The sequence below is a fragment of the Strix aluco genome, chromosome 8 (genome assembly GCF_031877795.1).
Source record: "Strix aluco isolate bStrAlu1 chromosome 8, bStrAlu1.hap1, whole genome shotgun sequence".
Taxonomy (NCBI): domain Eukaryota; kingdom Metazoa; phylum Chordata; class Aves; order Strigiformes; family Strigidae; genus Strix; species Strix aluco.
The window spans coordinates 32,938,336-32,962,225 of record NC_133938.1 but is presented as its reverse complement, the minus strand read 5'-3'; the positions used below and the strand labels follow the sequence as shown (position 1 = coordinate 32,962,225).

Genomic DNA, 23,890 nt, shown 5'->3' with positions numbered 1-23,890 from the left:
AGAAGGGAGCAGCTGGGATGCGACTTGGCTCACTTGCCCTGTAACTCGAAGGCTCGAAGATCCCAGGTGGAGATGAGCCTGTGGCTCCTTTGGGAGTGTTTCCACATCATTGCTGTCAGAGACGTGGATCTGTGCATCCTGTTCCAGTTTGTGCAGCTATGCTACTCAACCCCAAGGAAATAAATATTCTTCAGATGCTGCTTTCAGGGAGGATGGCAGAGGCCATAGAGGGAGCAGGAGGGTTTCTCCCACCTCACTGTTTGAGACCGAGTGTTTTTACAGAACACAGCATCTGCACAAAGTTCCCCTCTGTTTCACAAGCTTGTAACCTCTGTGTCAGGGAACAGTAAGAAAGCAGGCTGCCTCTCCCAGAGCTTCAGCCTCACCACTCGCTGGCTGTAGCCGGGTGAGGGGAAGGAGGTCTGATACTGATGCTGGTGTATGCCAGGCATCCCTGTCTTCCCCCACCGCCTCCATACACAGGGCAGTTGTGCAGGGCTGTGCTAATTGCAGGGTGGAAATTGGAGACAAGTGTCTTTCTAGGCCCTGGCTATAATTATCCATGCTGTAGTGCAGTGAGGTGGTCCTTCCCTCTGTTGTTATCGGGGGGCTCCTCTCTGTGTCTTAGCAAGAGCCCCTAATCCCCGCACGAGTGATTCCCAGGCCATAGGATGAGGCAGCCGGGCTCTGCAGCTTAAATGGTGGGCTTGCAGGACAAGCCAGCAAGCAGAGCCAAATCCTGGTTATTCAAGAAACAGGACCTTCACGGTTAGCTTACCTTAGGCCATTCACCTTGAAGTGGCCTGTCTTGCCTTTTCCAGTGGGTGAACTGAACAGAGAGTTCAGTCCTGTTTCTGCTTGGTGACAAAGCTGCTGTAATTCCTGTGAGGTGGGAGGTGTGTGAGAGGGGAATGGTGTGCGAGCATGCCCGTGTTAAGGGGGTGCTCTGTCTTTGTGGGGAGGTGGAACTCTGCTGTGTGCCTTAGCAAGGGCTTACACCTCTGTGGAGCTGCTCTGAGTTCTGCTGGGAGCTGGGTGCACTTGTAAGAAATAGGTTCTGCCTCTGTTTGACTCGTTTACCAGCTGGGAAAAGGCAAAGGACTGAATTTTTGTGTTAACCAGGCTCTTTGTGCTCTCATTTTCCCAGGGCAGCCACTGACCACAATGTTGATAACACCACAGCAATCCTTAGAGAGTGGCTGAAGAACGTGCAGAACCTCTACCACGATGTGGAGTGGAGGCCGATGGAAGACCCCCAGTGAGTACTGCAGTCAGGGGCTAGCCTGTGTCAAATGTTCTAGGTTTTCTGTTTTCAAATCAGGAGATGTACTCAATGTCCAAGCATTAAAATATGGAGGTATGTTTTGGAGGGGGGACACGACTATCCCATTAAAATTGTGTTCTTACAGAGTCCATAAAAAGATCTCTGACTTCAGTGAAGCAACTCACACAGAACTTGGGAAAAGAAAGTATTTTCCATTCAGTATTTAGCATCTGCAGCTGCTCTCTTTGCCTGGTAAACAAATCACATCAAAAGCTACAGGGAATAAAAACTGTCATTCTTTATTTGCAAGGAAGCACAGAAATCATATCCCATTCCCAGAGTGTCTATGAAAGTTCTGTCCGAGATATCAAATATTCAGTAAGTTCTGAGCCAGAAAACTAGATTTAATTCAGTATATTATGCTTTTGCATGACTTGCAAGATCATTGATTTGAAATATGATGTTAGGTGTGTTGGGTTTTTAATGCTTTTTTTTTTTTAAAGATCAGCTGTTCCTTGTTCTGTTCTGTTTTCTTTTTCTTCCGTCAGGGAAAAGTACATCAGTTTACCCTTTCTTTAGGCTTGCTTTGACATTCAAGGTCCTCTGTGCAGTGGTGGGGCACTTGTGGTAGAAACCCACAGGGAATGCTTGTTTTATTGACTTTTTTAATCCTTTCATTGGAATTGAGGTTTCTTAATCCTGTCAAATTTAGCTTATTTTAACTTCTGTAAAAGGTTTTTGAAATCCTTAGCTCCTTCACTGGCTCATGCTGGCACTGTTTCAAAGTCCTGAATTTTTATTCCACATAGGGATCTGTCCCTGTGTTTCCTTCCATCATTGTTACCAAGCGTTTGCTTTTGGACCCAATCCTGAAAACAGACATGCACATAATTTTGCTCACATGACTGGGCTCATGGGGTTGGGTGTTTGTAGATTTAAGAACTGTTACGGGGATGTGTTAACAGTTACTAATAATGTCCATACCCCGAGGGAATCTAAACTGCCTTCATCTTCACATCCTCAGCTTTGTTGATTCTACTGGGCTTAAGAAAGCTGCATGTACAGTCTTAAAGCCTAGCAGAGGACAGATGACTTTCTCTCAGAGGGTCAGATGAGGTAAATCTGCTGCAGTTCATTTTAGTGGGGTAACCTCTGCTTACGTCAGCTAAGGGCCTGCCGCTGCAGAAGAAACTCCTGGGTTTGATAGTGCTGTTTTGCTTGCGGCCGCTGGGTCAGCAGGAAATGCTGCAGTGCTGCTTGTTCTCCAGTGCCCTGTGTACACATGCCAGCACGAAACTTGGAATCGTTCTCCCTCAAAACCTCTCTTGGGTTGCCTGAGGTGACTCTAACACTGTTTTTCTTTTGGAAAGAAGGCAGCAAGGGAACTCTCTTTTTTTTTTTTTTTTCTTTTTTTGACTAGTGCAATAGAGCTCAGAGATGGGTTGCAGTCACTTTTTTTTCATTGCTAGGTCTTACCCAGAAGAAATTGGGCCAAAACATTGGCCAAGCTCCCGATTCACTCATGTGATGAAACTCCGCCAGGCTGCCCTGCGTGCTGCACGAGAGAAGTGGTCAGACTACATCCTGGTAAATACAAGGTTTGATTTATTCACTGTCCTCAGGCAAAAGCTTTTCAGGTAGTCACTCTGATACTTGGGGCTGCCAGAAAGTTTCTTCTCCATCTAAAGACAGAAGCTCTCTGCAGTGAGATGCTGTGTGTCATTTCTTAGTCTGATGAACAAGAGGCTTTGCAGCCAGGGGGGTAAGTCCCTGGTAAGGCTTTCTCCACAGGAGCCAGGACTGAATATAGTCCCAGTGGTGGGTAGGTACCCGCGAGGGTCCCTCAGATTGAAACCCCACCTGTTGTTGATGAAATGTAAGGGAAATAGTTCTGCAGAACAGTTGTGGAAAGCTGTGTGCCTTTGGTCGCCACAGCAGCAGGTAATGGTGGTGGTCCCAGCCTCTGAACAAGGCAAGTGTGTGAGGCTAGTTTTTAAGAGTTCTCCTTGATCCTCTTCAAAGAATAAACCTGCCCTGAATTTTCAGCAATGTTATTTTCCCTCGCAGCTCCCTTGCCTCTGTGCTGGAGTAACATTTTGTGGAGCCAGAGAGAAGCTCCGCATCTTTTCCCAACCCGTGGCTTTGGTTCAGGGGCAGCCCCCGTGGTGTTCACCCATAACAGCCAAGCGTCCTAGGGTATCAAAGCCACCATCTCCGTGAAAACCACATACCTCATTCCTCTGGCTGCCTTGTTCCCAAGAAAGCATCAGGGAAAGCATATTGTTCCAGCTGATAACAGATTTCTTTTTCTCTTCCCCTCTTCCTTCTCTAGTTTATTGATGCAGATAATTTACTGACCAACCCACAAACGCTGAACCTGATGATAGCTGAAAACAAGACGTTGGTGGCACCAATGCTGGAGTCTCGCTCTCTCTACTCTAACTTCTGGTGTGGCATCACCCCCCAGGCAAGTGACCGGGTGAATGGTGCTGGCTGATTGTGCAAGTTGTGTTTTCAGAGGCCTCCTGCCTTGGGTCTGTGAAGCAGTGGGCATTGTTTCTGTTCTGTGGGCTTTCCCATCTGCTTTTGTAGTGTCCTCCTCCTGAAAAGAAGCTGCTGTATCTCTGAGGCATGCAGAGGTGATGTTAGTGTGTAGAGAGTATAGTGGTTGTCATGCAGTCATCTCAGCTTGCACCTCTCTCAGTGGCAATCTTGGGTGGGTGTCTTTGGGAAAGGTCCGTGTGTTTGTAGGGAGTCTGTGAATAAGGGTAGAGAGGACACTGCAGACTGTAAATGTTTTTCAGGCTTTGTTTTCTGACCGAGCTGTAGGTATGAGCTAAGCAGTACATGCTCTGCATCGGGTGTGCAGGCACATAGCTAAAACTTCCTTCCGTATCTGAGATTGCTCACTTGAAAAAGCTGAATCTGGAGGAAGCTGAGCTTGCTTAGCCAAAAGTCCTGGAAAGTGATACAATCCCACTAACTACATAAAAAATACTGATATATACACACCAGAATTTATGTGAGGAGGTTCCATATGTTTGTGTAATGGCCTTAAAACCCTTGATACATAATTTGAGAGTAGCTTTCCTGTATAGTGATGCTAATCCGAGAGGAATTTGCTTTTCTTTCTACAGCTCTCCATTGTTTATTTTTCTGACGCATGAACAAGATTTCTGTAGTGGGGCAACACCCTTTGCCTTGTAGGGAGTGCGTGTGCATGTGTGCTGAAGTGTGTATGTAAAGGGTACTGGGTGTAAAGGACAGAAGTGCTGAGCCTAGAAATTAGCTTCATGTTACTTTCTCAAATCACATATACTGCAGAAAGTATCAGATACAAAAATGTTGTGTCGTAGAAATAGCAGCATTTTTAGAGCCAGAACAAGGTTGAGCTATTACTTTACAAGTTGATTCACATCACTGTGGTGTGTTGACCCTGGCTGGTAGGTAAGCCCCCACCCAGTCGCTTGCTTGCTCCCGCCCAGCGGGATGGGGGAGCAAATTCGAAGGAAAAAAGCAGAACAAAACCCCAAACTCAAACCCAAAAGCAGCTCTCATGGATTGAGATAAAAACAGTTTAATAGCTGAAGGGGGGAGTCAAAACTCCAAAGAAACAAGTGATGCCAAACAGCCACTCACCACCAGGAGACAGATGCCCAGCCATTCCCCGAGCACCAGCTATTTTGGAAAAACTCCCCCCAGCGCTGTTGCTGAGCATGATGTTATATGCTGTGGAAAATCACCTTGGTCAGTTTGGGTCAGCTGTCCTGGCTGTGTCCTCTCCCAGCCTCTTGCCCACTCCCAGCCTGCTCGCTGTGGGAGGGCAGAGTGAGAAGCAGAGGTGGCCTTGCTGCTGCGCACGCACTGTTCAGCAGCTAAAACATCGGCATGTTATCAACACTGGTTTGGTCACCAGCCTAAAACACAGCCCTGTATGGGCTGCTGTGAAGAAACTTAACTGCATCCCAGCCAAACCCAGTACAGTCACCTTGTCCATGAAAGGATTTCGGTAAGAGAATCAAATGTATAGAGGGGCAGGTCTATTGTCACAGTCATTTTTTGCTTTTTTTCACTCTTCTCCTTTGAGATGTTCTTGACTAAGCTCTAGATGGGCTTTCCAAGACGTTCAAGCTGAAACGGGGACTGTAGTTAATGCTTTTTTTTCCTCCCAGGTAAGCCTCATTACTGAGATCAGCTTTTTGACCTGTTCTCCAGTCTGCTGCTGGCGTGTGTCTTGTCATCCTTTGGGGAGGCGGAATCCTAAGCTGCATGTCTCCTAGAATAGCAAGAGGTTTTTTTGTTCTCTTGAAAATTTTCCCTTTTTGCCCACATTTGCCCTGGAAAGCTTCAGGATTTCCATTTTCCTTCCATCCCTGAGTCTTGCCTTTTCTTCTTTGTAAAGACAAGCTTGCTCTGCTGCATGGACAAATGTGTTTAAGCCTGAGCTGCGCATACATCTTTGAGCTTCCCTGGGGCATGTGAATATGAGTACTTTAGAGAGGCTCCACCGTCCTGCCCATCCCTACCCTCTTGCTTTATTCCAGAGAACTAAGCAGATACTAGTTATTGTTGTCATTGCTGGAGTGAAACAAAGAGCAGACTCCGTTTCCCACTTCTTCTGGTGTAAAACATCATTGTTCCTTCCCAGTGATACCAAGGACACAGGGAGGGACTACAGGCAGAGTGAAACATAACAACTGTACTGGGTTGGCCCAAAGGTCCATCTGATAGCAGTGGTTTGTAGCAGATACCTAGGGAATAGAATAAGAACATGGCAAACTAGTGAATGAATGATACTTTCCCAAAATATTTTTCTGTCCTCTGGCAATCTCCTTCTCTAGGATTTCTTGAGGAAGGTCTTTGTCTTTAAAGCTCTGAGTGATTTATTTTTCTTTTACAGAAATCACTATCTGAATCTTTTTTTTTTTTTTGGCACCAACGTGATCTTATGGCCAGGAGTTCCACAGTTCAGACTAACTAATTGAGTAAAAATAGCAGGAAAAGATCCTGAACTTTCCAGATTCTTGGGAAGTAAATATATAGATAAGAAAAGGGGGGGGATGTTTACTTGTTTTTGTTTTAAAATGGAGACATAAACTTCACAGCGAAGGTATTGTCCTTTAAGTTTTTAAGGTTAAGCCCTGAGACAGCCAGGTTTTCCACGGATGTAAATCAGCGTTGCTCCACAGCCTGAAGTGGATCTCAGCCTGTGTGCACCAGCCTCAGCCCTGGCCCCTGGTGGTACCTCTGCGGTGGTAAATTTCCATCATTACCAGCATTAGCTGAGGAAAGGAGAGGGGAAAAAACCTAGCAGCAAATGCATCTTGCAGAATTTGGTGAAGAAAGCTGCTCAAATGAAAAGGAAAGTTCCCACGTTAGTTTTTTTTCTTAGTTGCTGCTGGTTGTTTCTCGCAGTCCCACAGCTTCATGCTCTAAGCCTTGCTCTCCCTGGGGTCTTGGGGAGGGTGTAACAGCTGGAGCACACCCTGAACACGGCCTCCGGCGCTGAGCGACGGCGAGCCAAACCCAACTCCAGACAGCTTGACGTTTAGCAGTCATGAAGCTATAACCTTAGGAGAGCACGGCAACAGTGCTGACAAGTTGGAGTCTTTCTTGACTACATGGGATTTATGAGCAGTGAAAAGCCCCCAAACCCCACAGTGAGTGACTGGAGGAGGAAAGACTAGTTTCCAGCATCTTTCACCTGCGGGCATTCTGGATGTATATTAAAGGTTGAATGTCTTAACCCTTCCTTCAGTGGGAATGCTAGTAAGGTCTCTACCTACTCGTTCCTTTTCATGAAAATCAGACTGACTGTTTTTGAGATACCTTCTGACCATGCTGTGAGGCCCAAAGTGCAGAGGGGAGGATCAACAGGTACATAAACAGACATTTTTTTATACATAAAATACATAAAGATACATAAACGTACCACACCATGCTTCTACACAAAACCAGGGTAAAGTGGTTCTGCAGTGATTTGCTCAGTTGTTGCTAGGATGCTCATGGAAAATATAATGTAAAAGTAACTTTAACTTATTTTAGTGACTCATCATTTCTGTAAAGACCAGAATCTGCTCTGGATTCAACCGTTAGCTGTGGCTGGATGTCTAATTGGTGCATTAAGATTTTCATTCTGGAGGGATTCAGTGTATTTATTTCCAATAGCTTTAGACATATTACACCTGCAAAACCAGCCGTGAACCACACAGCATGAGTGTTGCACCCCCACTGCTGGAAGGCTAGAAAAGCCCCTGGTGGCAGAGAAATGAGCTGACTGAAGTGCTCAGGAGTGTTAAACCTGCCTGCCCTGGGATGGAGGAAGCAGGAATTCTTGCACAACTGATGGAGACTGAGATGTTGCCTTCGCTGCAGTGAAGCAAATGATTTTTTTTAAAGTCACGGTCAGAAACAATTTGCAGGTCCTGTTCTGTGAAACACTGAATGTCCTTTGTGCGTGTGGAACATGGAGGATGTCACGGATGCTCAGCATCTTCTAGGATCAAACCTGAGAGTCTATGTGAAAAAAAGGTGTTTGAAGAGCCAGAGAAAATAGTCCAAGGCTTGAAGCTCTATTGAAAGGGAATTTTTGCAATGGAAAGGCTTGGATTTCCACTAGCTGCTAAAACAGAAAGTCAAGCTTTAACTTTTGGGATGGAGATTGTTTCTAAATGCTTGACTGAGCCCTTTCCAAATGGGAGATACTTAAAAATCTGAGAATTGAGAACTGATCCATCCCTGCTGGGGAGGGCTAAGTGTGAGAGCTCTTGCTAAGGAGCATCTATGAAACAGAAATCTCTTGTAACAAGCAGCCCCTTCGTTGTGATTGCAGGGCTATTACAAAAGGACCTTGGATTATCCCCTGATTCGGGAATGGAAGAGGACAGGCTGTTTTGCTGTCCCGATGATTCATTCCACATTCCTTATTGACTTGAGGAAAGAGGCCTCCACCAAGCTGATGTTCTACCCCCCCCACCAGGACTACACCTGGAGCTTTGATGATATCATGGTCTTTGCCTTCTCCAGTCGCCAAGCAGGTAGGTCTGGAGCCTTTGCTGGGCAGGATTCACTAGTAGAGACGTGCAGACCTCTACTTCGAGTTCACAGGCCAAAAGTCCTGTGTTGACTTCAGTGGTAAGTTAAGACCCTGTTCCCTTTCCTATTTCAGACCTGGTCAGGGATAACCAGCAGCAAGGGACTGGCAATGCAGTTTTGAGTCACAGCTAGCTGCAAAGGACATGGGAGCCATTCTTGGGATGGGTACAGTGTTTCAGAGACAAAATGTGTGGCATCCACCCTTGATTTGTGTCACAGCAAGACAGTAGTGAACGCAGGTGAATGCTGTGAGAGTGGAAGGTATTTGGAAGTCTGTAGGTAAGGTATCTAAAGTCACCACTTCCAGGAGATCCATGATGAAGGGGGTGAGGGCAAGAAACTCTTTTTAAATGTAGCAGCCCTTGTGGAAAGCAGAAACCAAGTTGCTTACTCACAGTGCTGATGAGGCTTCATGGCAGCTGAGCAAGAATTGTCTGAGAGGTAGGGGGATTTTGTTCTGTCTTTTTTTTGAAAGCAAAATCAGTGCAATTTTCAGGGGAATGATGTGGAGCCTGTGGGCTGTGCTGAGAGGAAATCTCTTGCAGGCAAGATCAGGTTAGAGCTGGTGTGTGAGCAGTAAAATCTCTGCATACTTGACATTGTATCACTGGTACTTTGGGAGAACCAGTCAAGCACTGAGCTGCCTCGAGATCCTTGGGGCACAGCAAAGAGAAAATGTGTACCACCCCAGCTGATACTGGAACCAGTTTCTAACGGACAGTGGGAGGATTTCAGTTAGACCTGAAGTACAGGGGGTCCTTTCAGGCCAGGTCACAACCTCAGTGTCCTCTTCCTCTGTCTGGAATGGCTGTTGGTGTTTGCAGAGAGCTCCAGGTGTCTCAGGGAAATCACTGTCTCTGAAGTGCATGATACTGCTGCTACTGCTGCTTGTACTTGCAGTGAGGATGTTTAGTCACGTTTATTTTTGGAGAGTGGATCTGCTGGGTATTCCATCTCCAGCAAAAAGTCCTGGCTGGCAGACCCGGTGGTAATGGCTGTCTGTATTGTTCTTTGCCCTGCTGTGTTGAAAAGGGGAAAGTTTGGGGGTTTATAAGGAAAAAGGGACTGTTGAAACCTCAGCAGCGCCAATGCAATGCACTTCTGTTGAGAGTTTCACGACTGGTTTGGTGGCTTACTGAGGTGAAATAGTAGTTGTTTGTGGGTCCTCAGAGTGATGTACTGTTGGTGTTACCTGTCTTCTGTTTGTAAAAGAAGCAAAGTTAAAGTGGGAAGAAAGGGCTGTTTGTGAGGGTCAGACAAGCAGAGAGAAAGCGAAGAAGTATAGCTTGTTGTTGTTGTTGTTGGCAGTGCCTTCTGCAGAAGAAATGGGCTGAGAAGACTGCCTTTCCCACCCTTTCCAGACCAGCACAGCAGCCACCAGCTGTTGGTAGCTTTCCTCTTAGTGATGCTTCTGGTTTGAAGTTCTTGACAGCACTGAAAAAGATGGTGTTGTCTTGGCAGACTAAACAAGGCTTTTTAAAACTCATCTACAACAGGATGAGGGGCATCAAATGAGAGAAAGGAGTGATAGAGGAGAGGCAACAAGAGCTGAAATTAGAGCCCTTGGGAGGCAGAGGTGAGATGTGAACTTGCAGGGCACCTTTGGGGCGCTGACTTTGAGGGTCAGGACATCGGTATGTTGGCTCCAGAGGATAATTGAAGTTTAAGTCTGGGTAGAAAAGTGGGCTCCTTCAAATCTACCTGCCCCACTTGTTCCCTCTGACAGCTCTTCCAGAAATGCGGCATCCAATGAGCGTGGTAACTGCATTGCATTAGCTCCAAATGCTTAAGGAATATTTCAGGGATTCAAACCCATCATTTTTTCCTTCCATCCTAGAACACTTTAGCTTTTTCCAGGACTGACATGAAAGGCTTTGCATCAGCAGTCTGGCCCGTTTACCTGCTCAGATTGTTGGCTTGTGTCCTGGGCTGAGTTTTGTCACCCAGGGTAAAAGGATGACATCCAAGTTCAGAAATGTGAAAAATGTATGGACTTTGAGGTAATCATCTCTTTGGAGTAATTTCACTTACTTCGTTGAAGTCATAGATGATGTTGGCTTTTGTCGAGGCCAAGTACTGTACTTAACACCTCAGATCAAACCATTGATTTCCAGCAGTGAATCTACTGCTCGAAGCAACTGTTTTGTGATTCCCCAAAGAGACCATCCCACTTCTGCTGAGAGGACGTGTCCTGTGGTGGGAGTACTGACTCAGAACAGAAGTTGGTGCGGGTGTTTTATTGACAAAGGTGGACTCTGTAGAGCCCCCTGCACTCGCAAGGTAGCATCTAGCCAGCCAGATCCCCTGAACTTCCTTTCAGCCTGAGGCTCTGAAGACCTAGAGCCAGCCAGCAGGAAGGTCTGGTCACAGGGTTGGGAGGGAATTTTAAGTTGCCTAGATATGGCTATAGGTTTAGGGCATGGCTGTGTATCCTGGTGACTGCCTTACAAAGGCTAGTAATAATACAAATATCTATAGCTTTTCTGTCCCTTGCAGCAATTGTTCATTTTATTATAAAAACAGCACTGGAGAGCAAGTCCCCCTCCCCAGTTTGAGGTAGCTTTACCATTCTAAAGTAGCTTTTATCCCAGAAGGAGCAGAAATACTGGCATGAATCTATGCAGATTAACTGTGTTTAAGCCAGCGGAAGATAAGAACGGAGATCAGTGAGCCAGATAAGATTAGTTGATTAGATCAGTGCCAAATCCATTAATGTCAGCAGGTAGTATTTTTTATTCTGCCATTTACCTAAATTGCAGCTGACAGCTGAATGTGTTTTGGCAAGCAGCGTAGCCAGCAATTTACTTGCAGAACTTAAAATGGTAGAAACACCGAGGTCATTAATGCAGACAATTCTGCTCTGCTAAAAATACCAAGGATTAGGGGGACTAATACATGAAAGCATCAACACACCAGGTAGTGTTTATTTCCTAGAGGGAGGAGGGGTGGTTGGCTTGTTTCATTTAAAAAAAAAAAAAAAAAAGAAAAAAAAAAAGAAAAAAGCAGGTTTTCATTTTTATTTTTATTTTAAATATGCTTGGCCAGTTGTACGGGTTCTAGCGGCTTTCAGACTGGTTAATTAATAAAGGGCCTTACCAGAGCTCAATGAAAAACAATGGAAATACTTTCCCTTGGCTTCTCTGGATGTAGCTTTTGAGTACGGTGCCTGATGTGCCACCAGGGCCAGTGCTGCTGCTGCCATTATAGCTGACAGTGAGTGAGCAAACCCTTGGTCAGTGCAGAGGGAGCAGCGCTTTGCTGATCTGCTGGGACATTCCTGGTGAACAATCTCAGCAGTGGGTGGGTCTCTCCCTTGCAAAGGCATCTGCTCCGGGGAGAGGCTTTGCATCTTTCTTCTCTTTGTTTTGCACCTTCAGATTCAGCTCCTTGAACAAGCAGTTGCAGAACTGCAGAAGCAACTGCAAAAGCTTTTGAGTTAGAAGGATGTTACCTTAATGCCCCTTTTTGAAAGCATCTTTTCTCCTTGCTGGTGTCTCTTTAGCATTTTCCTAACCTTCAGGGCACAATAAAAACTAATCCTGGAGAGGAAAGGACCATGTTTGGTGGAAGACTTGGCACTTCCAAGATGGTTATCATATATATTCCTCAAAGCCCTTTGCCAGCACAGGTGAAAATATGTTGGCTTTATTTTCTAGCCAAAGCAAACAGAAGCAGGAAGATGCTTGACTACAAAACCCGGACTGAATCCCTCGCTAGGCTAGTAACAGACCCCGCAGCTATGCTGATGCCTTGGGCCTTGCAGCTTCATCCCGTGTGATCCCAGGGGAGCTGAACTGCTCGGGCCCACGTTTGACCAACCATGTGCTGTTGAAGCCAGGGATTAGACTTGGCTCCTCCACCCTGGAAGAGTCATTCCATATTTATTGTGGTCTGACAGAGAAGCCTCACAAAGCTCAGACAAAAGCTTCTGTCACCCCTAGCCACGCTGAGTTTGAGTTTTACCCTCTCTAAGGCTGCCTTCACCCCAAGCTTTGAAAACTGTGTGTTTCCCCCACCTTTGAGCCCCATTTCCCCCCCCTCCCTGGTTTGGAGGCTGTTGCTGAGCCCTGAGTCTGTGTGGGGAGAGAGGCCCCATGTCCCAGGATCGCTGCTGCTTTTCCTTTGGAAGCCCTTTTGGCTCCCGTGGCAGCTGTTGCATTGCTTGAGGCTGGCTTACTCAGAGGGTGAAAACCTGGTTCTGCTGTTGGCTCTGGGTCTGTGAAGGGATTGTCAGGTGAGGTGCCAGGTCTGAGCAGTGCAGGGGGGTTTTGGGGATGAGGGTTTCTGCAGTACTCCCCAGTTACTCGCAGTAGTCCTGCTGTGTGTATCACTGTTTTTCCTAAAGGTCAGTTCTGCCCTCTGCTGTTTTCATAGCGTGAAGGCAAAGCCCAGAAGAAGACCCTTTTCTCTGATCTAAGAGGGCTGTCCCCCATCTCTCCTAGGAGAAAACTGATTGCAGTTAAAAATACCCACTGTTAGGGAGCGAGTAGGAATTGGTTTCATAGGAAAGGCCACTTGCTGCCAGCCAAATAAACCAGAAAATGGTACTGTGATGTTTTTGAACTGTTTGCTTATGAAGCAGAACTTCTTGGGACTGAGGTCCTGGCATAAGTTTGGTTGTGGCTCTGCAGCAAGAGAGCAGCAAAATCCGCTGGTAGAAGACTTGACTCTAATTTCTGTTTTTCTGTGATCCCCAGGAATACAGATGTTCATCTGCAACCGTGAACACTATGGCTTCCTTCCCATGCCCCTGAAATCGCACCAGACGCTACAAGAAGAAACCGAGAACTTTGTGCACACGCTAATCGAGGCTATGAGTGAGTTGCTGTGCCCTGCCATGAGGGACCCCCCAAGTTCATGTTTGTAGAGCTCTCCTGCCAGCAGCCGAGCTGTCTTCCCCTTGGGAATCTGCATCCTGATCTGACTGCTCTCCTGCTGTTTTGACTCGCAGTTTTCCATTTTCCACCGCTTTTCTACTCAGGGCTGTAATCACTTCACAGTCAGGTCAACCCCATTCACAAAACCCCTTGATCTCCCCATATTAAACGCAAAAATGCATCTTTAACGTGGAAAGGATGCTGCAGAACCTCGTCTTTGTCATGAGGTTTGTCTGGCACGTGGCTGCTGGCTTCTGCTTTGCAACATGGACGCTTTCTGCTACACCCACTTCGGCGCTGGCTTCATAACCCAGCTCTCTGGGGCTTTTTAGACCCAGTGATGAAAACACATGCAGATATATCAGTGCAGCTTGTACATGAGGGTGATGCTGGGGATCTTTCCTCTCTTTCAGTCGATCGTCCTCCCATTGAACCCTCTCAGTATGTCTCTGTTCCTCCGAAGAATCCTGACAAGATGGGATTTGATGAAGTAAGGAACCTATTTTGCTGCCCTTGTCTTGTCTTGTCTTCCTATTTATCACTTAGAGGATCTGGGTTCTCCCTGTAGCTGAGCTTCCAGCCGTTTCCCTTGGAGTATGTTATCTTTTCATGTAGTTAGCTCTTTCCCAATCACTCATCTTTTGGACTTAAAGTTTTTGCAAGGAGAAAATAGCCATCCTTTTGTGGAGAGGGCTTCTGCCAAGCTCAGGGAAGCAGAAGGGAAAGGGCTCAAGGAGCTTTCTTTCCCTCTGGCATTTGCTGTGGAGAAATGAGGCCAGTCAGGTCTGCGGGCACTTAGTAGCTGCTACAAGACTCCTGTTCAGAAGTGCAGGTTTGTGTGCAAGGGCAGTGCCCAGCGAACCTTTGGGCTTCCTGCCTTGATGGTATGGATGTTTTAATCCAGCCAGGAGGAGATGACAGAAGTGAGGCTGAAAAACAGGTTATTTAACTCCCCAGTTCTTGTGCTGTTTCCTCTACATCTGACTCTGCAGAGCAGCTTGACAGTCTGCAACAAAAACTGCTCTTTTGGGAAACCTCTCCTGCTTTCCAGTGACAGAAGGGAACAATTTCTCTCACCTGAGACACACACTGGAGAGCCTAGAGCAGCTGGGGGAGCCAGCTCAGAGATGGGATCTAGCCCAAGCTAGGTATGTCCAGGGGTGGTGAAAATCATGTGTGCTGTGTCCTTACTGTGGCAGCTCTCCCCCTGCCCTGCTTGGTCACCACATTTTTCTGCTACGGCCTTAAGTGAACTAGAAGGATGGTTGCTGACACTGCTAGTGCCCCAGGATCCTGCAGAAATTCCTTTCCCGTCTCTGCCACACGTTGTGGAGAGAGCAAGCATTGAGGGGAGAAGGCTGGAGAGGGGTCTGCTGGGCTTTAATTAACCAGTGTCCGTGTTATTCACAGAGCCAGCAACCCCTGTGCATGCAGCTGCCAGGGTGGCACCATGAGCGACGGGGTCCTGGTGATCAGGGGAGCCTTTGTTCTCTTGGTGTATTCTGCTACATCTGTTTATATGACTCGTAAAGCCTGAACCTGGTTTGGCTATGTGGGTTTGAGCGTCTGTGTTTAGGACACAGCTGGAGTAGGTTTTTTCCATGTTGTCCTTTGTGGCTGCACTTTATTTATCCAGTTTATTATTTTTGCATTTGTACTGACCTAGAATTTGATCCGCTTCTTACTGGGATGAGGTTTTGCTCCACAGGCTACAAGGCTGCACTTGTACTTGTCTGCCTGGGACTGAAAAATATGCCTGACCCTCTGCAGTTTACCTGCAAATGAGGGCTTCAGCCCTCTGCCCTCCACCAAAGAGTCTGTCTCCTCAAGGCTTGGACGGAGCCCTGCCCAGACATCTCTGTTCCTGGTCTTGGCTCCCTGCTAGACTTTCTGCTCTGGCAGGGGTAGCAGCGGATTTTCAGTGCCTGAATTACGAAAATTCTCTCTTTACCATGTCCCTGTACTTGGATGGTGGCACCACTGATAATCCTTAATACAGGCAGTGGCAGCATGGTGGGGAAGCATACGGGTCAGTGTTCCTCTGGGACTGGAGGTGGAGATGACCATGTTACTCTGTGTTTAATATAAATCAAAACATCCTATATCTTGGGAAATTATAGACTTGGCTGTAACTAGTCTTCTCTCACCTTTATTCATCCTCAAAGAGCAAGTTTCCCCTGTGAACGTTCATAAAAAGTAGTTGTTGGACAGAGAACAAGCCTCTAAGCTTTCAAGTCAAAACCAACCCAAATTTTTTGACAAGTTCTAAGCAACCTGGAATGAAAACACATCCACTATTTTCATAAGATCTGCTTTTCCAATGGGGCTGCTGGAGAAGAGTGGACTCCCTTTTCTTCTTCACTCCCAAGTCAGGAGGCTGATGTCTTTCTCTTCTATCCAGATTTTCATGATCAATCTGAAGCGTCGGAAAGACAGGCGGGATCGGATGCTGCGGACTCTCTATGAGCAGGAGATTGCAGTCAAGATAGTGGAGGCTGTGGATGGAAAGTGAGTTTTGGCTGGGGTTGCTGATGTTTGCAAAGAGGGAGTTGTGCGTTTCTGCTTAACACCATCTGCTTGGATTCCCTGACCTCCCTTCTGTGGGGAAGGGTGGGCTGAGGGGAGAGGCGAGTACCACTTTTATTTACCTAACAGCCTGTTTGGGGTAGTTTTGCTCTGTTTCTTTATTCTTTTTCAATTAGTCTCCATGAGAGAACAAGGGCAGCGTGGTTCAGACTAAGATGAAAATCAGGTTAAAATCATACCGATTTCTGTGAACTATAACACTTGCACACAGTTAAAAGGAGTCAGCAGTGAAAGTATTTGAGAGCGGTTATCTCCTGGGAAGATTTTTCATCCTGGTGCTACAAAGCTGTTGTGCTACAGTGTTAACCCTGACACAGCCCTTTCCAAGCTGTGTTAAGACCTTTTTATAATGAGAAATCAAGGCAGAAATTTTTGGTCCGGGAGTTGCAAAAAGGCCTCGGGGAGATAGGAACCCACATGCCATCTAGTGGTCTTTGAGACTTGGGTACACATCAAGACATCTTAGAAAAATAATCTAAACTGAGCACCTGACAAGTTGATGGTCCCACAAGAAGCCATTGGCAGAGTCGAGGATATGATTTGTCAGCTTGATTTAGAAATGTAAAACAAGAAGTTAATTTTTCTCTGGTTTTTGAGTGAGACAAGTGCAGAATTTCTCGAGATACATCTTCTCTGAACATCAGCAGCATTTCCCATGTTGCGCATGTGACTTGAATTTACTTATTTTTTGTTTAAATGGTGATAAATATTCTCTCTTTCTCAGAGCACTGAACACGAGTCAGCTCAAAGCTCTCAGCATCGATATGCTCCCGGGTTACCGGGACCCGTACTCCTCCAGGCCACTAACCAGGGGAGAGATCGGCTGCTTCCTTAGTCACTATTACATCTGGAAGGAGGTGAGGAGTTTGTGGGTGCCTCGGGGCACAGCCAGTCCTAGGGCAGAGCATCCAATACAACGCAGCTTTCTGAAAGCGTAGGATGGAACTATTTTCCTTGGTTTGTAGGGGATCATGCACAGGGGTTTTCTTGAAAGCTGTGTTCAGCTTTCTCGTCTCTGCTTTCCACTTGCCAACAGCTCTGAGTGATTTTTATCAGAATATTTTCATGGCACTTTTTGCACAGCATCCTGGTCGGAACAAGTTTGCTTAGGAGAAAGGCAAGCAGGTTTTGAAGAAGAGATGGTGTTAAAAAAAAAAAATCTGTTTTTTTTTTCCCTTGTTCTGCATCTGAACTGAAGCAAGTTCTCATCCTCTGTTACCTGAGCTAAGAGATCTTGTTTGGGTGGTAAAAGCTGTAGCTTCCATCTCTGCCTGGTCACCTGGGGAGTGACACTTGAGAGGATCTGGGCTGTGCTGGTCAGAGATGCTGGAGTTACACAGCCCAACATCAACAGGAGGGATTATTTCAAGTAAGGTGTGGTGAGGGCAGGGAGAGGCCTTGGTACAAAACGAAGGCTGGGCAGTGGCAGTGGTTACCCAAGTAGAGGCAGCCCCTGCCCACAGAGGTGTTAGCTGCAGCACCTCCTTGCAGCAGGGCAGGGCACTGATCCAGAGAGCCCAGAGCCAGATGGAGGGGCTCACTGCTGAGAAGCCCAGCTGTGCTCTTGGCCTTGAGACTTCTAAATCACCAACACTCAGATGATGACATGGGAACCTACATGCAGGATGCCTTTGCCTGTGTGTTCTCTAGGCCCTCAGGGCCAGACTTTGGATACCCTAGGTTGTCCTCCTTCCCAGACTTCAGGAACACTTCCTTGCAACAAAGGGTTTTTTGAACAGCAGCTTTGGCAGCAGAGGCTGCTGCATATTCCCTGAGGAGGTGGTTGCTGTGGCCATGCTGGATGGTAGCTCATGGGTTCTAGATGGCGGGTTTTTCTAGGCTGCAGATGCTCAGCCACAGGGTATTCCCAGGCCTGTTCTCACTGGCTCTTCTCTACTGGCCCTGCCTTTACCCTCAGATGAGGGTAATAACACTTTCTAGGAGACTAAAGTAAATATATGTTCCTTCCACCATCTTTGCAGTTTGAAATCATGCATTTTTGTTTGGCACCTTGTCTTAATATCCTGGTATACTGGTATATCCTCATACTACCCATCTTTAAAGTGTCTCAGAATAAGCATCTAAAACTGATGTCTCTCCCAGCTGAGCTGTGAACCTGGGAGTGGTTCTCCAGCCTCCCTACCTGCATGGTCTAGAAGGCAGTGCCAGGTCAGGATGACCCCAGTAATTTCAGGGTGCAGGGAGTAGCCCATGTGTGCCACTGTAATCACATCCAAACTCTCTTGTTTTAGGTGGTGAACAGAGAACTGGAGAAGACGCTTGTTATTGAGGATGATGTGCGCTTTGAACACCAGTTTAAAAGGAAGCTCATGAAGCTGATGGATGATGTTGAACAAGCCCAGCTAGACTGGGAGCTTATGTAAGTAACGGGCCCTCGGCCACCTGGGAGCCCCTGGGCATGCAGGGAGGTCAGCAGCATCTGCTGTGTCATGACAGAGATGTGGGTGAATGCTGGGGTGCAGGGAAAGGTGGCAGAGACTTCTTGGTGGCTCTTCCCATCAGGACAGCTCTGCCTTCTGAGGCAGACTGATGCTGAAATGCCTGCTGGGTGCCACTACTGCCCTGTGTGGGCAGTGCTGGTTGATCTCAGCAGTGTCTGGAGATGCTGCTGTGACAGAGGAACTGACTCAGCTCAGTCCTGAGGCTTGGACTGTGTCATCTTAGCTCCCTTACAAACTCTTTCACAGCTGTACCACCCACTGGGTTAAGAGTTGGATGTCTGGGAGTGGTGCAGGATAAGAAATCCGTGAGCCTGGTCAGGGATTACTTATTGGAATGACCCTTTGCTCTTCCTTGGTTAACATAAACAGTCTTGTGGTCCTAATTGCTGCAGATTCACTTTGGTTCCAATTTCCTTGGTCTTTTCGCCCTTTAAGCTACATTGGCCGGAAAAGGATGCAGGTGCAGGAGCCTGAGAAAGCAGTTCCCAATGTGATGAACCTGGTGGAAGCTGATTACTCTTACTGGACCCTGGGGTATGCAATCTCTTTCCAAGGGGCTCAGAAACTCATCGGAGCTGAGCCCTTCAGCAAGATGCTGCCTGTAGATGAATTTCTGCCCGTCATGTACAACAAGCACCCTGTGTAAGTAGGATGCCTTCGCTGCTCAGGTTGATGTGAGCTGGGTCTTGCTGAATGATCTTAAGCCCAGTCATGTTGGTGTGTCTCACTTCTGTAGCCTGGCTGGTGGGGGACAGGGCTACTCCTTGTGCTTTTTGGTTGTCTCCAGCAGACTCCTGAGTCGGGTCAAAGGAGGTGACAGACCTGCTGCAGAGCGGTTATTGTTCCTGCCTGGTCAAGGGCCTGTGGCCTGGTTCTGAGACATTTGGCTGTCTCTGGTAACGGAGGCTTTGGCTGTATAAGTTGCGTGTGGTTGTAAGGCACATGGTTCTGGCTGCGGGGAGTCAGACTCCACCCCAGCAACTATCTCTGCTCCCTGGGACCTGTTTACTCAGTGGATTGGCTTGTATCTCACAGTTACAAGCAGTGGCACTGAAGAACGTTCGCTCTGTTACTGATGATTTTTCTCTCCTCTTTAGAGCGAAGTACATGGAGTACTATGAGTCAAGAGACTTGAAAGCCTTTTCAGCAGAACCCCTGCTTGTTTACCCCACCCACTACACAGGGCAGCCGGGCTACCTCAGTGACACAGAGACCTCTACAATCTGGGACAACGAGACCGTGTCAACGGACTGGGACAGAACACACTCCTGGAAATCCCGGCAGCAGGGCAAGATCCACAGCGATGCCCAGAACAAGGATGCTCTGCCTTCCCAGTCATCTCTCAACACGCCGTCCTCCAGGGATGAGCTATGACTGCCCGCTTCCCCTGGGACTCTATTGACAGCTGAACCTGCCTCACACTTTAGCTTTTCACCCTTGAAAGTTGTAGAGCAGCTCTTCATGTGGTCTCCTTCCCACTGCTTCGAATGCAAAGCACAGTGGTTGGACCTGACAACTAACCAAGTCGCTTAGGACTGGCTGGGAGATGAAGGAGGAAAAAGACCAAGTGTTCCAGACTGGCAGAAAAAAGGCAGAGATCTGAACAAAAGCCCTCTCAAGCTTTTGTAAAAAAACAACCTTGAATGACGTCTTTCTACAGTTCCTCGTGTAGAACACTGTATTTATAAAGATTAATATATAGAGGTGTACAAGTGTTAATACCTTTCTGGATAGCTGTAACTGGGCTGCTGTGTAACTGTTATTCCTTGTAGGTTTGTAGGCTTTTATAACCCTGTTCACTGATACAAACTTCAGGCAAGCGTGTGGGTTATTCGGTTTCGTTTTCCAAAGGGATCCCTGTCAGAATCAAGATGGTTTCCAAAAATGTTCAGTGCACTGGAGCCGTGCTCCTCTGTAGTATCTTCTCCCTCTTCACACTTTCATAGAAAACTACTGCTGGGTTCCCCTCTGCAAATTTCAAAACTTGCTAGATCCCATCTGAACAGGCCTCCCAGTCCAGAACTGATGTCTTGGCATGTCTAAAATCTTGGAAGCTAGCAGAGAAAGTGGAGGTTGCTGGTTGTATTTGTCCCTGCACTGCCTGAAGGGAACACAGGCGGAGTTAGTTTGTGTCATGTCCTGCTTCACCCCCTGCCTCAGTTTATTCCTTCAGGAAAATAAAGCCTGACAACCTATTTGCAGGCCTGTTTAATTAGGCCATAAAAAGCAAGTGTAGGACTTCTAGGAACTTCAAAAGTTTGGTTATGAACTGCTTGACACTACCTTTATAAAAACAAAACAGCCTACAGAGATGTTAGTGTTCTCAACAGCCGTGATAGAATTGCGTGTTACAGGACGGAAAGGCAACTTGCCTTGATATTTTTTCATGTGAGGAGCAAACTTGTCTTTTTTTTGGATGAGTTCTGATGTACTTGCTGTTGGCTAACATGTCAGCAGAGTATGGTGTTTATTTTTTTAAAAAAACAAATGTTTCTCAGAGGCCAGGTGACCACAGACTACACTGCTTAGGTTTAGCCAGCGCAGACCTCGGGCTGCAGGCTGCTGGTGCAGAGGGAGGATGCCCTCCTGGGCTTGCAATCTAGAGACTCACCTGCTGGCTGCTGTACAGTTGAGCATGTGTGGCTGGTTTTTAAATTTTTGTTTGTTTTTAATAATTACTGATCAATGTGCTTTCTGCTAAAGAAGACATGTTATTACCTGTCAGCCGGTCTGATAATACATAGAACCTGGTGCAAGACGAGCACTGTGTGTAGTCTTCATTGGGTGGGAGTAGCTCTGGCCGGGGAAGGCCAGCTCAAGCTGTGTCACTCCGTCGTGGACTCACTGGCTGTATAAATGTGCCTGTTCTGCATCTACTGCCTGGGAGCCGTGTTCCTTCTGCTGCCCAGGCTGGAGCAGGTGCCTGTGAGATGGGGTGAGTCTGGAGAGCAGGTCTGCCGCGGGCCACCACGCACAGCCTGGGTCGTTCTTCTCTGACAAGCCCTCTCGCTTCCTCCTCAGGTCTCACTTTACCAGGGGCAAGTCTGACCTGTTGGAAGCATGATGGCAATCCCAAAGATGTTGGTGAGAAGCTTGGTGTGGCCTTCAGAAGCAGGACTTTGGTGAACTGGTGAGCATCCAGCACATTCTCGGGCGTCACTGTGCGTGTGCATCCGAGTCTGACAGAGCAGCCGGGATGAGCCAGTGCTGGGTGGGTGAGTCTCTTTGGCCTGGTATCGTTTCTCCGATCTAATATTGTGGCTGCCTCTCCACATAAAGGCTCGTTATGGCTCTGCTGTGTTCATCCACATCACCACTGCGTATCTCTTCCACCCTCATGTGCTTTTAGTTCTGTGAAAGACCCATCTCTGTGTCCACGGGAGCAGCTTCTCTTTCCCCCAACCGTGGGGGCGATTTACCTGTGTCAGCAAGCACTCTGGTTTTTCGAACCCTCCCTCTTCTGACCTTTCATGATCCTCCTGCAGCAGTTTCCTCATGAACATCGTGGCTGACCGCAACCCTGGTGCTCCTCACGGTAGCCCTCGCTTCGTGTGGAGGGGCTCGGGAGGGAAGGGTGAGCGTGCCATCCCAGCCTCCAGAGCCGTGCAGGGGGGCTGTGGGCTGTGGCACAGCCTCGCAGCTGCCCCTTCGGGCTCTTCCCTGGGAGGGCAGAGAGCATCGCTCTAGTGGCCATGCAGGAAACACAGCATGGATTTAAAAAAAAAATGGGATTTGCGTCCCCCTCCTTTTTTAACCTTAATGTAGCTCATTCAAATGATAAAAATGGGAGCCACCAGGCTACCCTGGCCTCACAGCAGGTCCCACGGGTGTGGTCCCACAGGCTGGCACAGCAGGGAAGGCAGCTCTGCAGCCAGAGGTGGCTAACACCGTGTGCTCGGGAAGTGGTGCTGTCCATGGAGATGGTTTGGATGCTCGGGGAGGCTGAGTTTTATTTAACTTTGATTTCCCTAAGTAGAGCAGCAGCAGTTTATTAAAAACATCTTGACAACAGCATTGGGGTTTTTTGGGTGGGTTTTTTCTTGTTGACTCTGCGAGCAAGTGGTGCAAGGGGTTTGATGGCAATTTCAGGGGAGGGGGGAAACGAGAATAAAAATGTAACTAATTAAATGAATGTGTCCATTTCAGAGCAGACATGGCCTCAATCTAGCTGATTGTTCTTTTACCTATATGCAAGCTGTGGTGGATAGCCAGTGGTTCCACCTGCTATGACAAGGGCTGTTTTTCCCTGTCTGGGTTTTCAGTTCCTTGGCAGGTGTGGCCCAGGCTTTGCTCTACTCAGAATTAACTGTGTTTTGGAAAAGTAGGAGCCAGTTGAAACACTTCTGTGTTTTTCTGATGTTTTTCCACTTTCCATGTACTTTTTTTTTTTTTCCCCTCATCTAAGGGGCTTCAAAACTGAGCACAAGTAGGAGCACCAGCCTTCTGTGTGAAGAATATGGTGGTGGTTTGTGTTAAGAATATATAATGACTTTAATATATTTTGCAATGTATATATGTTAAAGGAGATTTATCGTGGTTTTATGGTTAAAAGGGTTTGGAGGGGTTTTTTTTTTTTCCTCAGTGACTGTTGTTATGCAAGTGGAAAATTACTGGCGGGACCCCTGTCAGAAGCCCCCAGCAACAGCGGATTGCGCAGGTGGAAAATGGAGGGACCCCGTCAGGAGCCCCGGCAACACCAGAAAGCGCGGGAAAGTTTGCGGGGCCCTGCTGCGCATGTGCAGCCCAGGATGGGGCTATAGACGGGAGTGACGCAGCTCCATCTAGTGTCCGTCGGTGCGGAGCAGAAAGCCCCCTGCTCCCCGGCGTACCGAGCTTGTTCTTATCGCAATAAATTTATAAAAGTTATTTTCGGCTCTGCCTCTGCATTTATAACATTCTGGCTCCGGCCGAGAGGGCTGTTTGCTGCGGCGCTTCCCCCCCCCCCCCCTTTTTTTTTCACCTCTCCTTTTGGTGTGGGGGTTTTTGCTCTGCTATGGAGGATTTGAGCTAAGCCTCAGGAGGCCCCAGCTGATGTAAAAAACACCCAGCAGCGCCTGTCCCAGCGAGCGTGGTGGCAGAGCAGTGGAAGCTAGGAACAGGTTTTACAAACTGTGAGTAGCAAGCCAGCTGAAAAAGCAACTTGTTCCCAAGAAAGGTTATGGTGACAGGCCCTAAAAATGATCATCTGCGATAAGACTGCTTGTAACCTAACAACTGTCTTTGCTTTTGTTTAAGAAAGGAAAAGTGCTGTTGTGCTCTCAGGATGGCAATATGAAATTCCTAGTTCACAAATAGGTTGTATTTATCCTGAAGGAAATTGAGTAAGCTTGTGTTGTTGTGTTTTGTCTCCTGAGGTAATTTAAGTAAGAAAAAAAAGCAGGAGACAGCTTAAATTCAGGGTAATCTTTCTTTTGCTATAGTAACAGGATAAGTGCTTTAGCAATGAAGGCAACTGCCACAGTTCTGGGACTCACAGTGTGACTTCTGGCAGTTTTAGGAGTCTCCCCCACCGCTGAAGGGACTTGTGAAATGGCAGGTTGTCTGTAGGAATGCTCGGAGGGGAAGAAGGACACTGCTAAAAGGTAGAAGCAGCAGCTGTGATGTAA

The 23,890-nt window shown here is 47.3% G+C and overlaps 1 protein-coding gene across 2 annotated transcripts in view; it reads left to right on the top strand.

Annotated features, from left to right (window-relative positions):
* The window catches only part of COLGALT2 (collagen beta(1-O)galactosyltransferase 2), a 56,360-nt gene extending 35,315 nt beyond the window's left edge, over nucleotides 1-21,045 (top strand). Inside the window, exons 2-12 of one of the 2 annotated variants that reach the window (XM_074833113.1) lie at nucleotides 1,148-1,258; nucleotides 2,734-2,851; nucleotides 3,597-3,731; nucleotides 8,097-8,301; nucleotides 13,057-13,176; nucleotides 13,650-13,726; nucleotides 15,638-15,744; nucleotides 16,547-16,679; nucleotides 18,075-18,202; nucleotides 18,720-18,926; nucleotides 19,382-21,045. In XM_074833113.1, coding sequence (XP_074689214.1) covers nucleotides 1,245-1,258; nucleotides 2,734-2,851; nucleotides 3,597-3,731; nucleotides 8,097-8,301; nucleotides 13,057-13,176; nucleotides 13,650-13,726; nucleotides 15,638-15,744; nucleotides 16,547-16,679; nucleotides 18,075-18,202; nucleotides 18,720-18,926; nucleotides 19,382-19,658 — 1,521 coding nt within the window. In that variant the 5' untranslated portion in view covers nucleotides 1,148-1,244 and the 3' untranslated portion in view covers nucleotides 19,659-21,045. Of the gene's footprint in view, nucleotides 1-1,147; nucleotides 1,259-2,375; nucleotides 2,852-3,596; nucleotides 3,732-8,096; nucleotides 8,302-13,056; nucleotides 13,177-13,649; nucleotides 13,727-15,637; nucleotides 15,745-16,546; nucleotides 16,680-18,074; nucleotides 18,203-18,719; nucleotides 18,927-19,381 lie in introns of those variants that run through there. The other variant, XM_074833112.1, reaches the window with a different exon arrangement.
* Nucleotides 21,046-23,890: the final 2,845 nt, after the last annotated feature.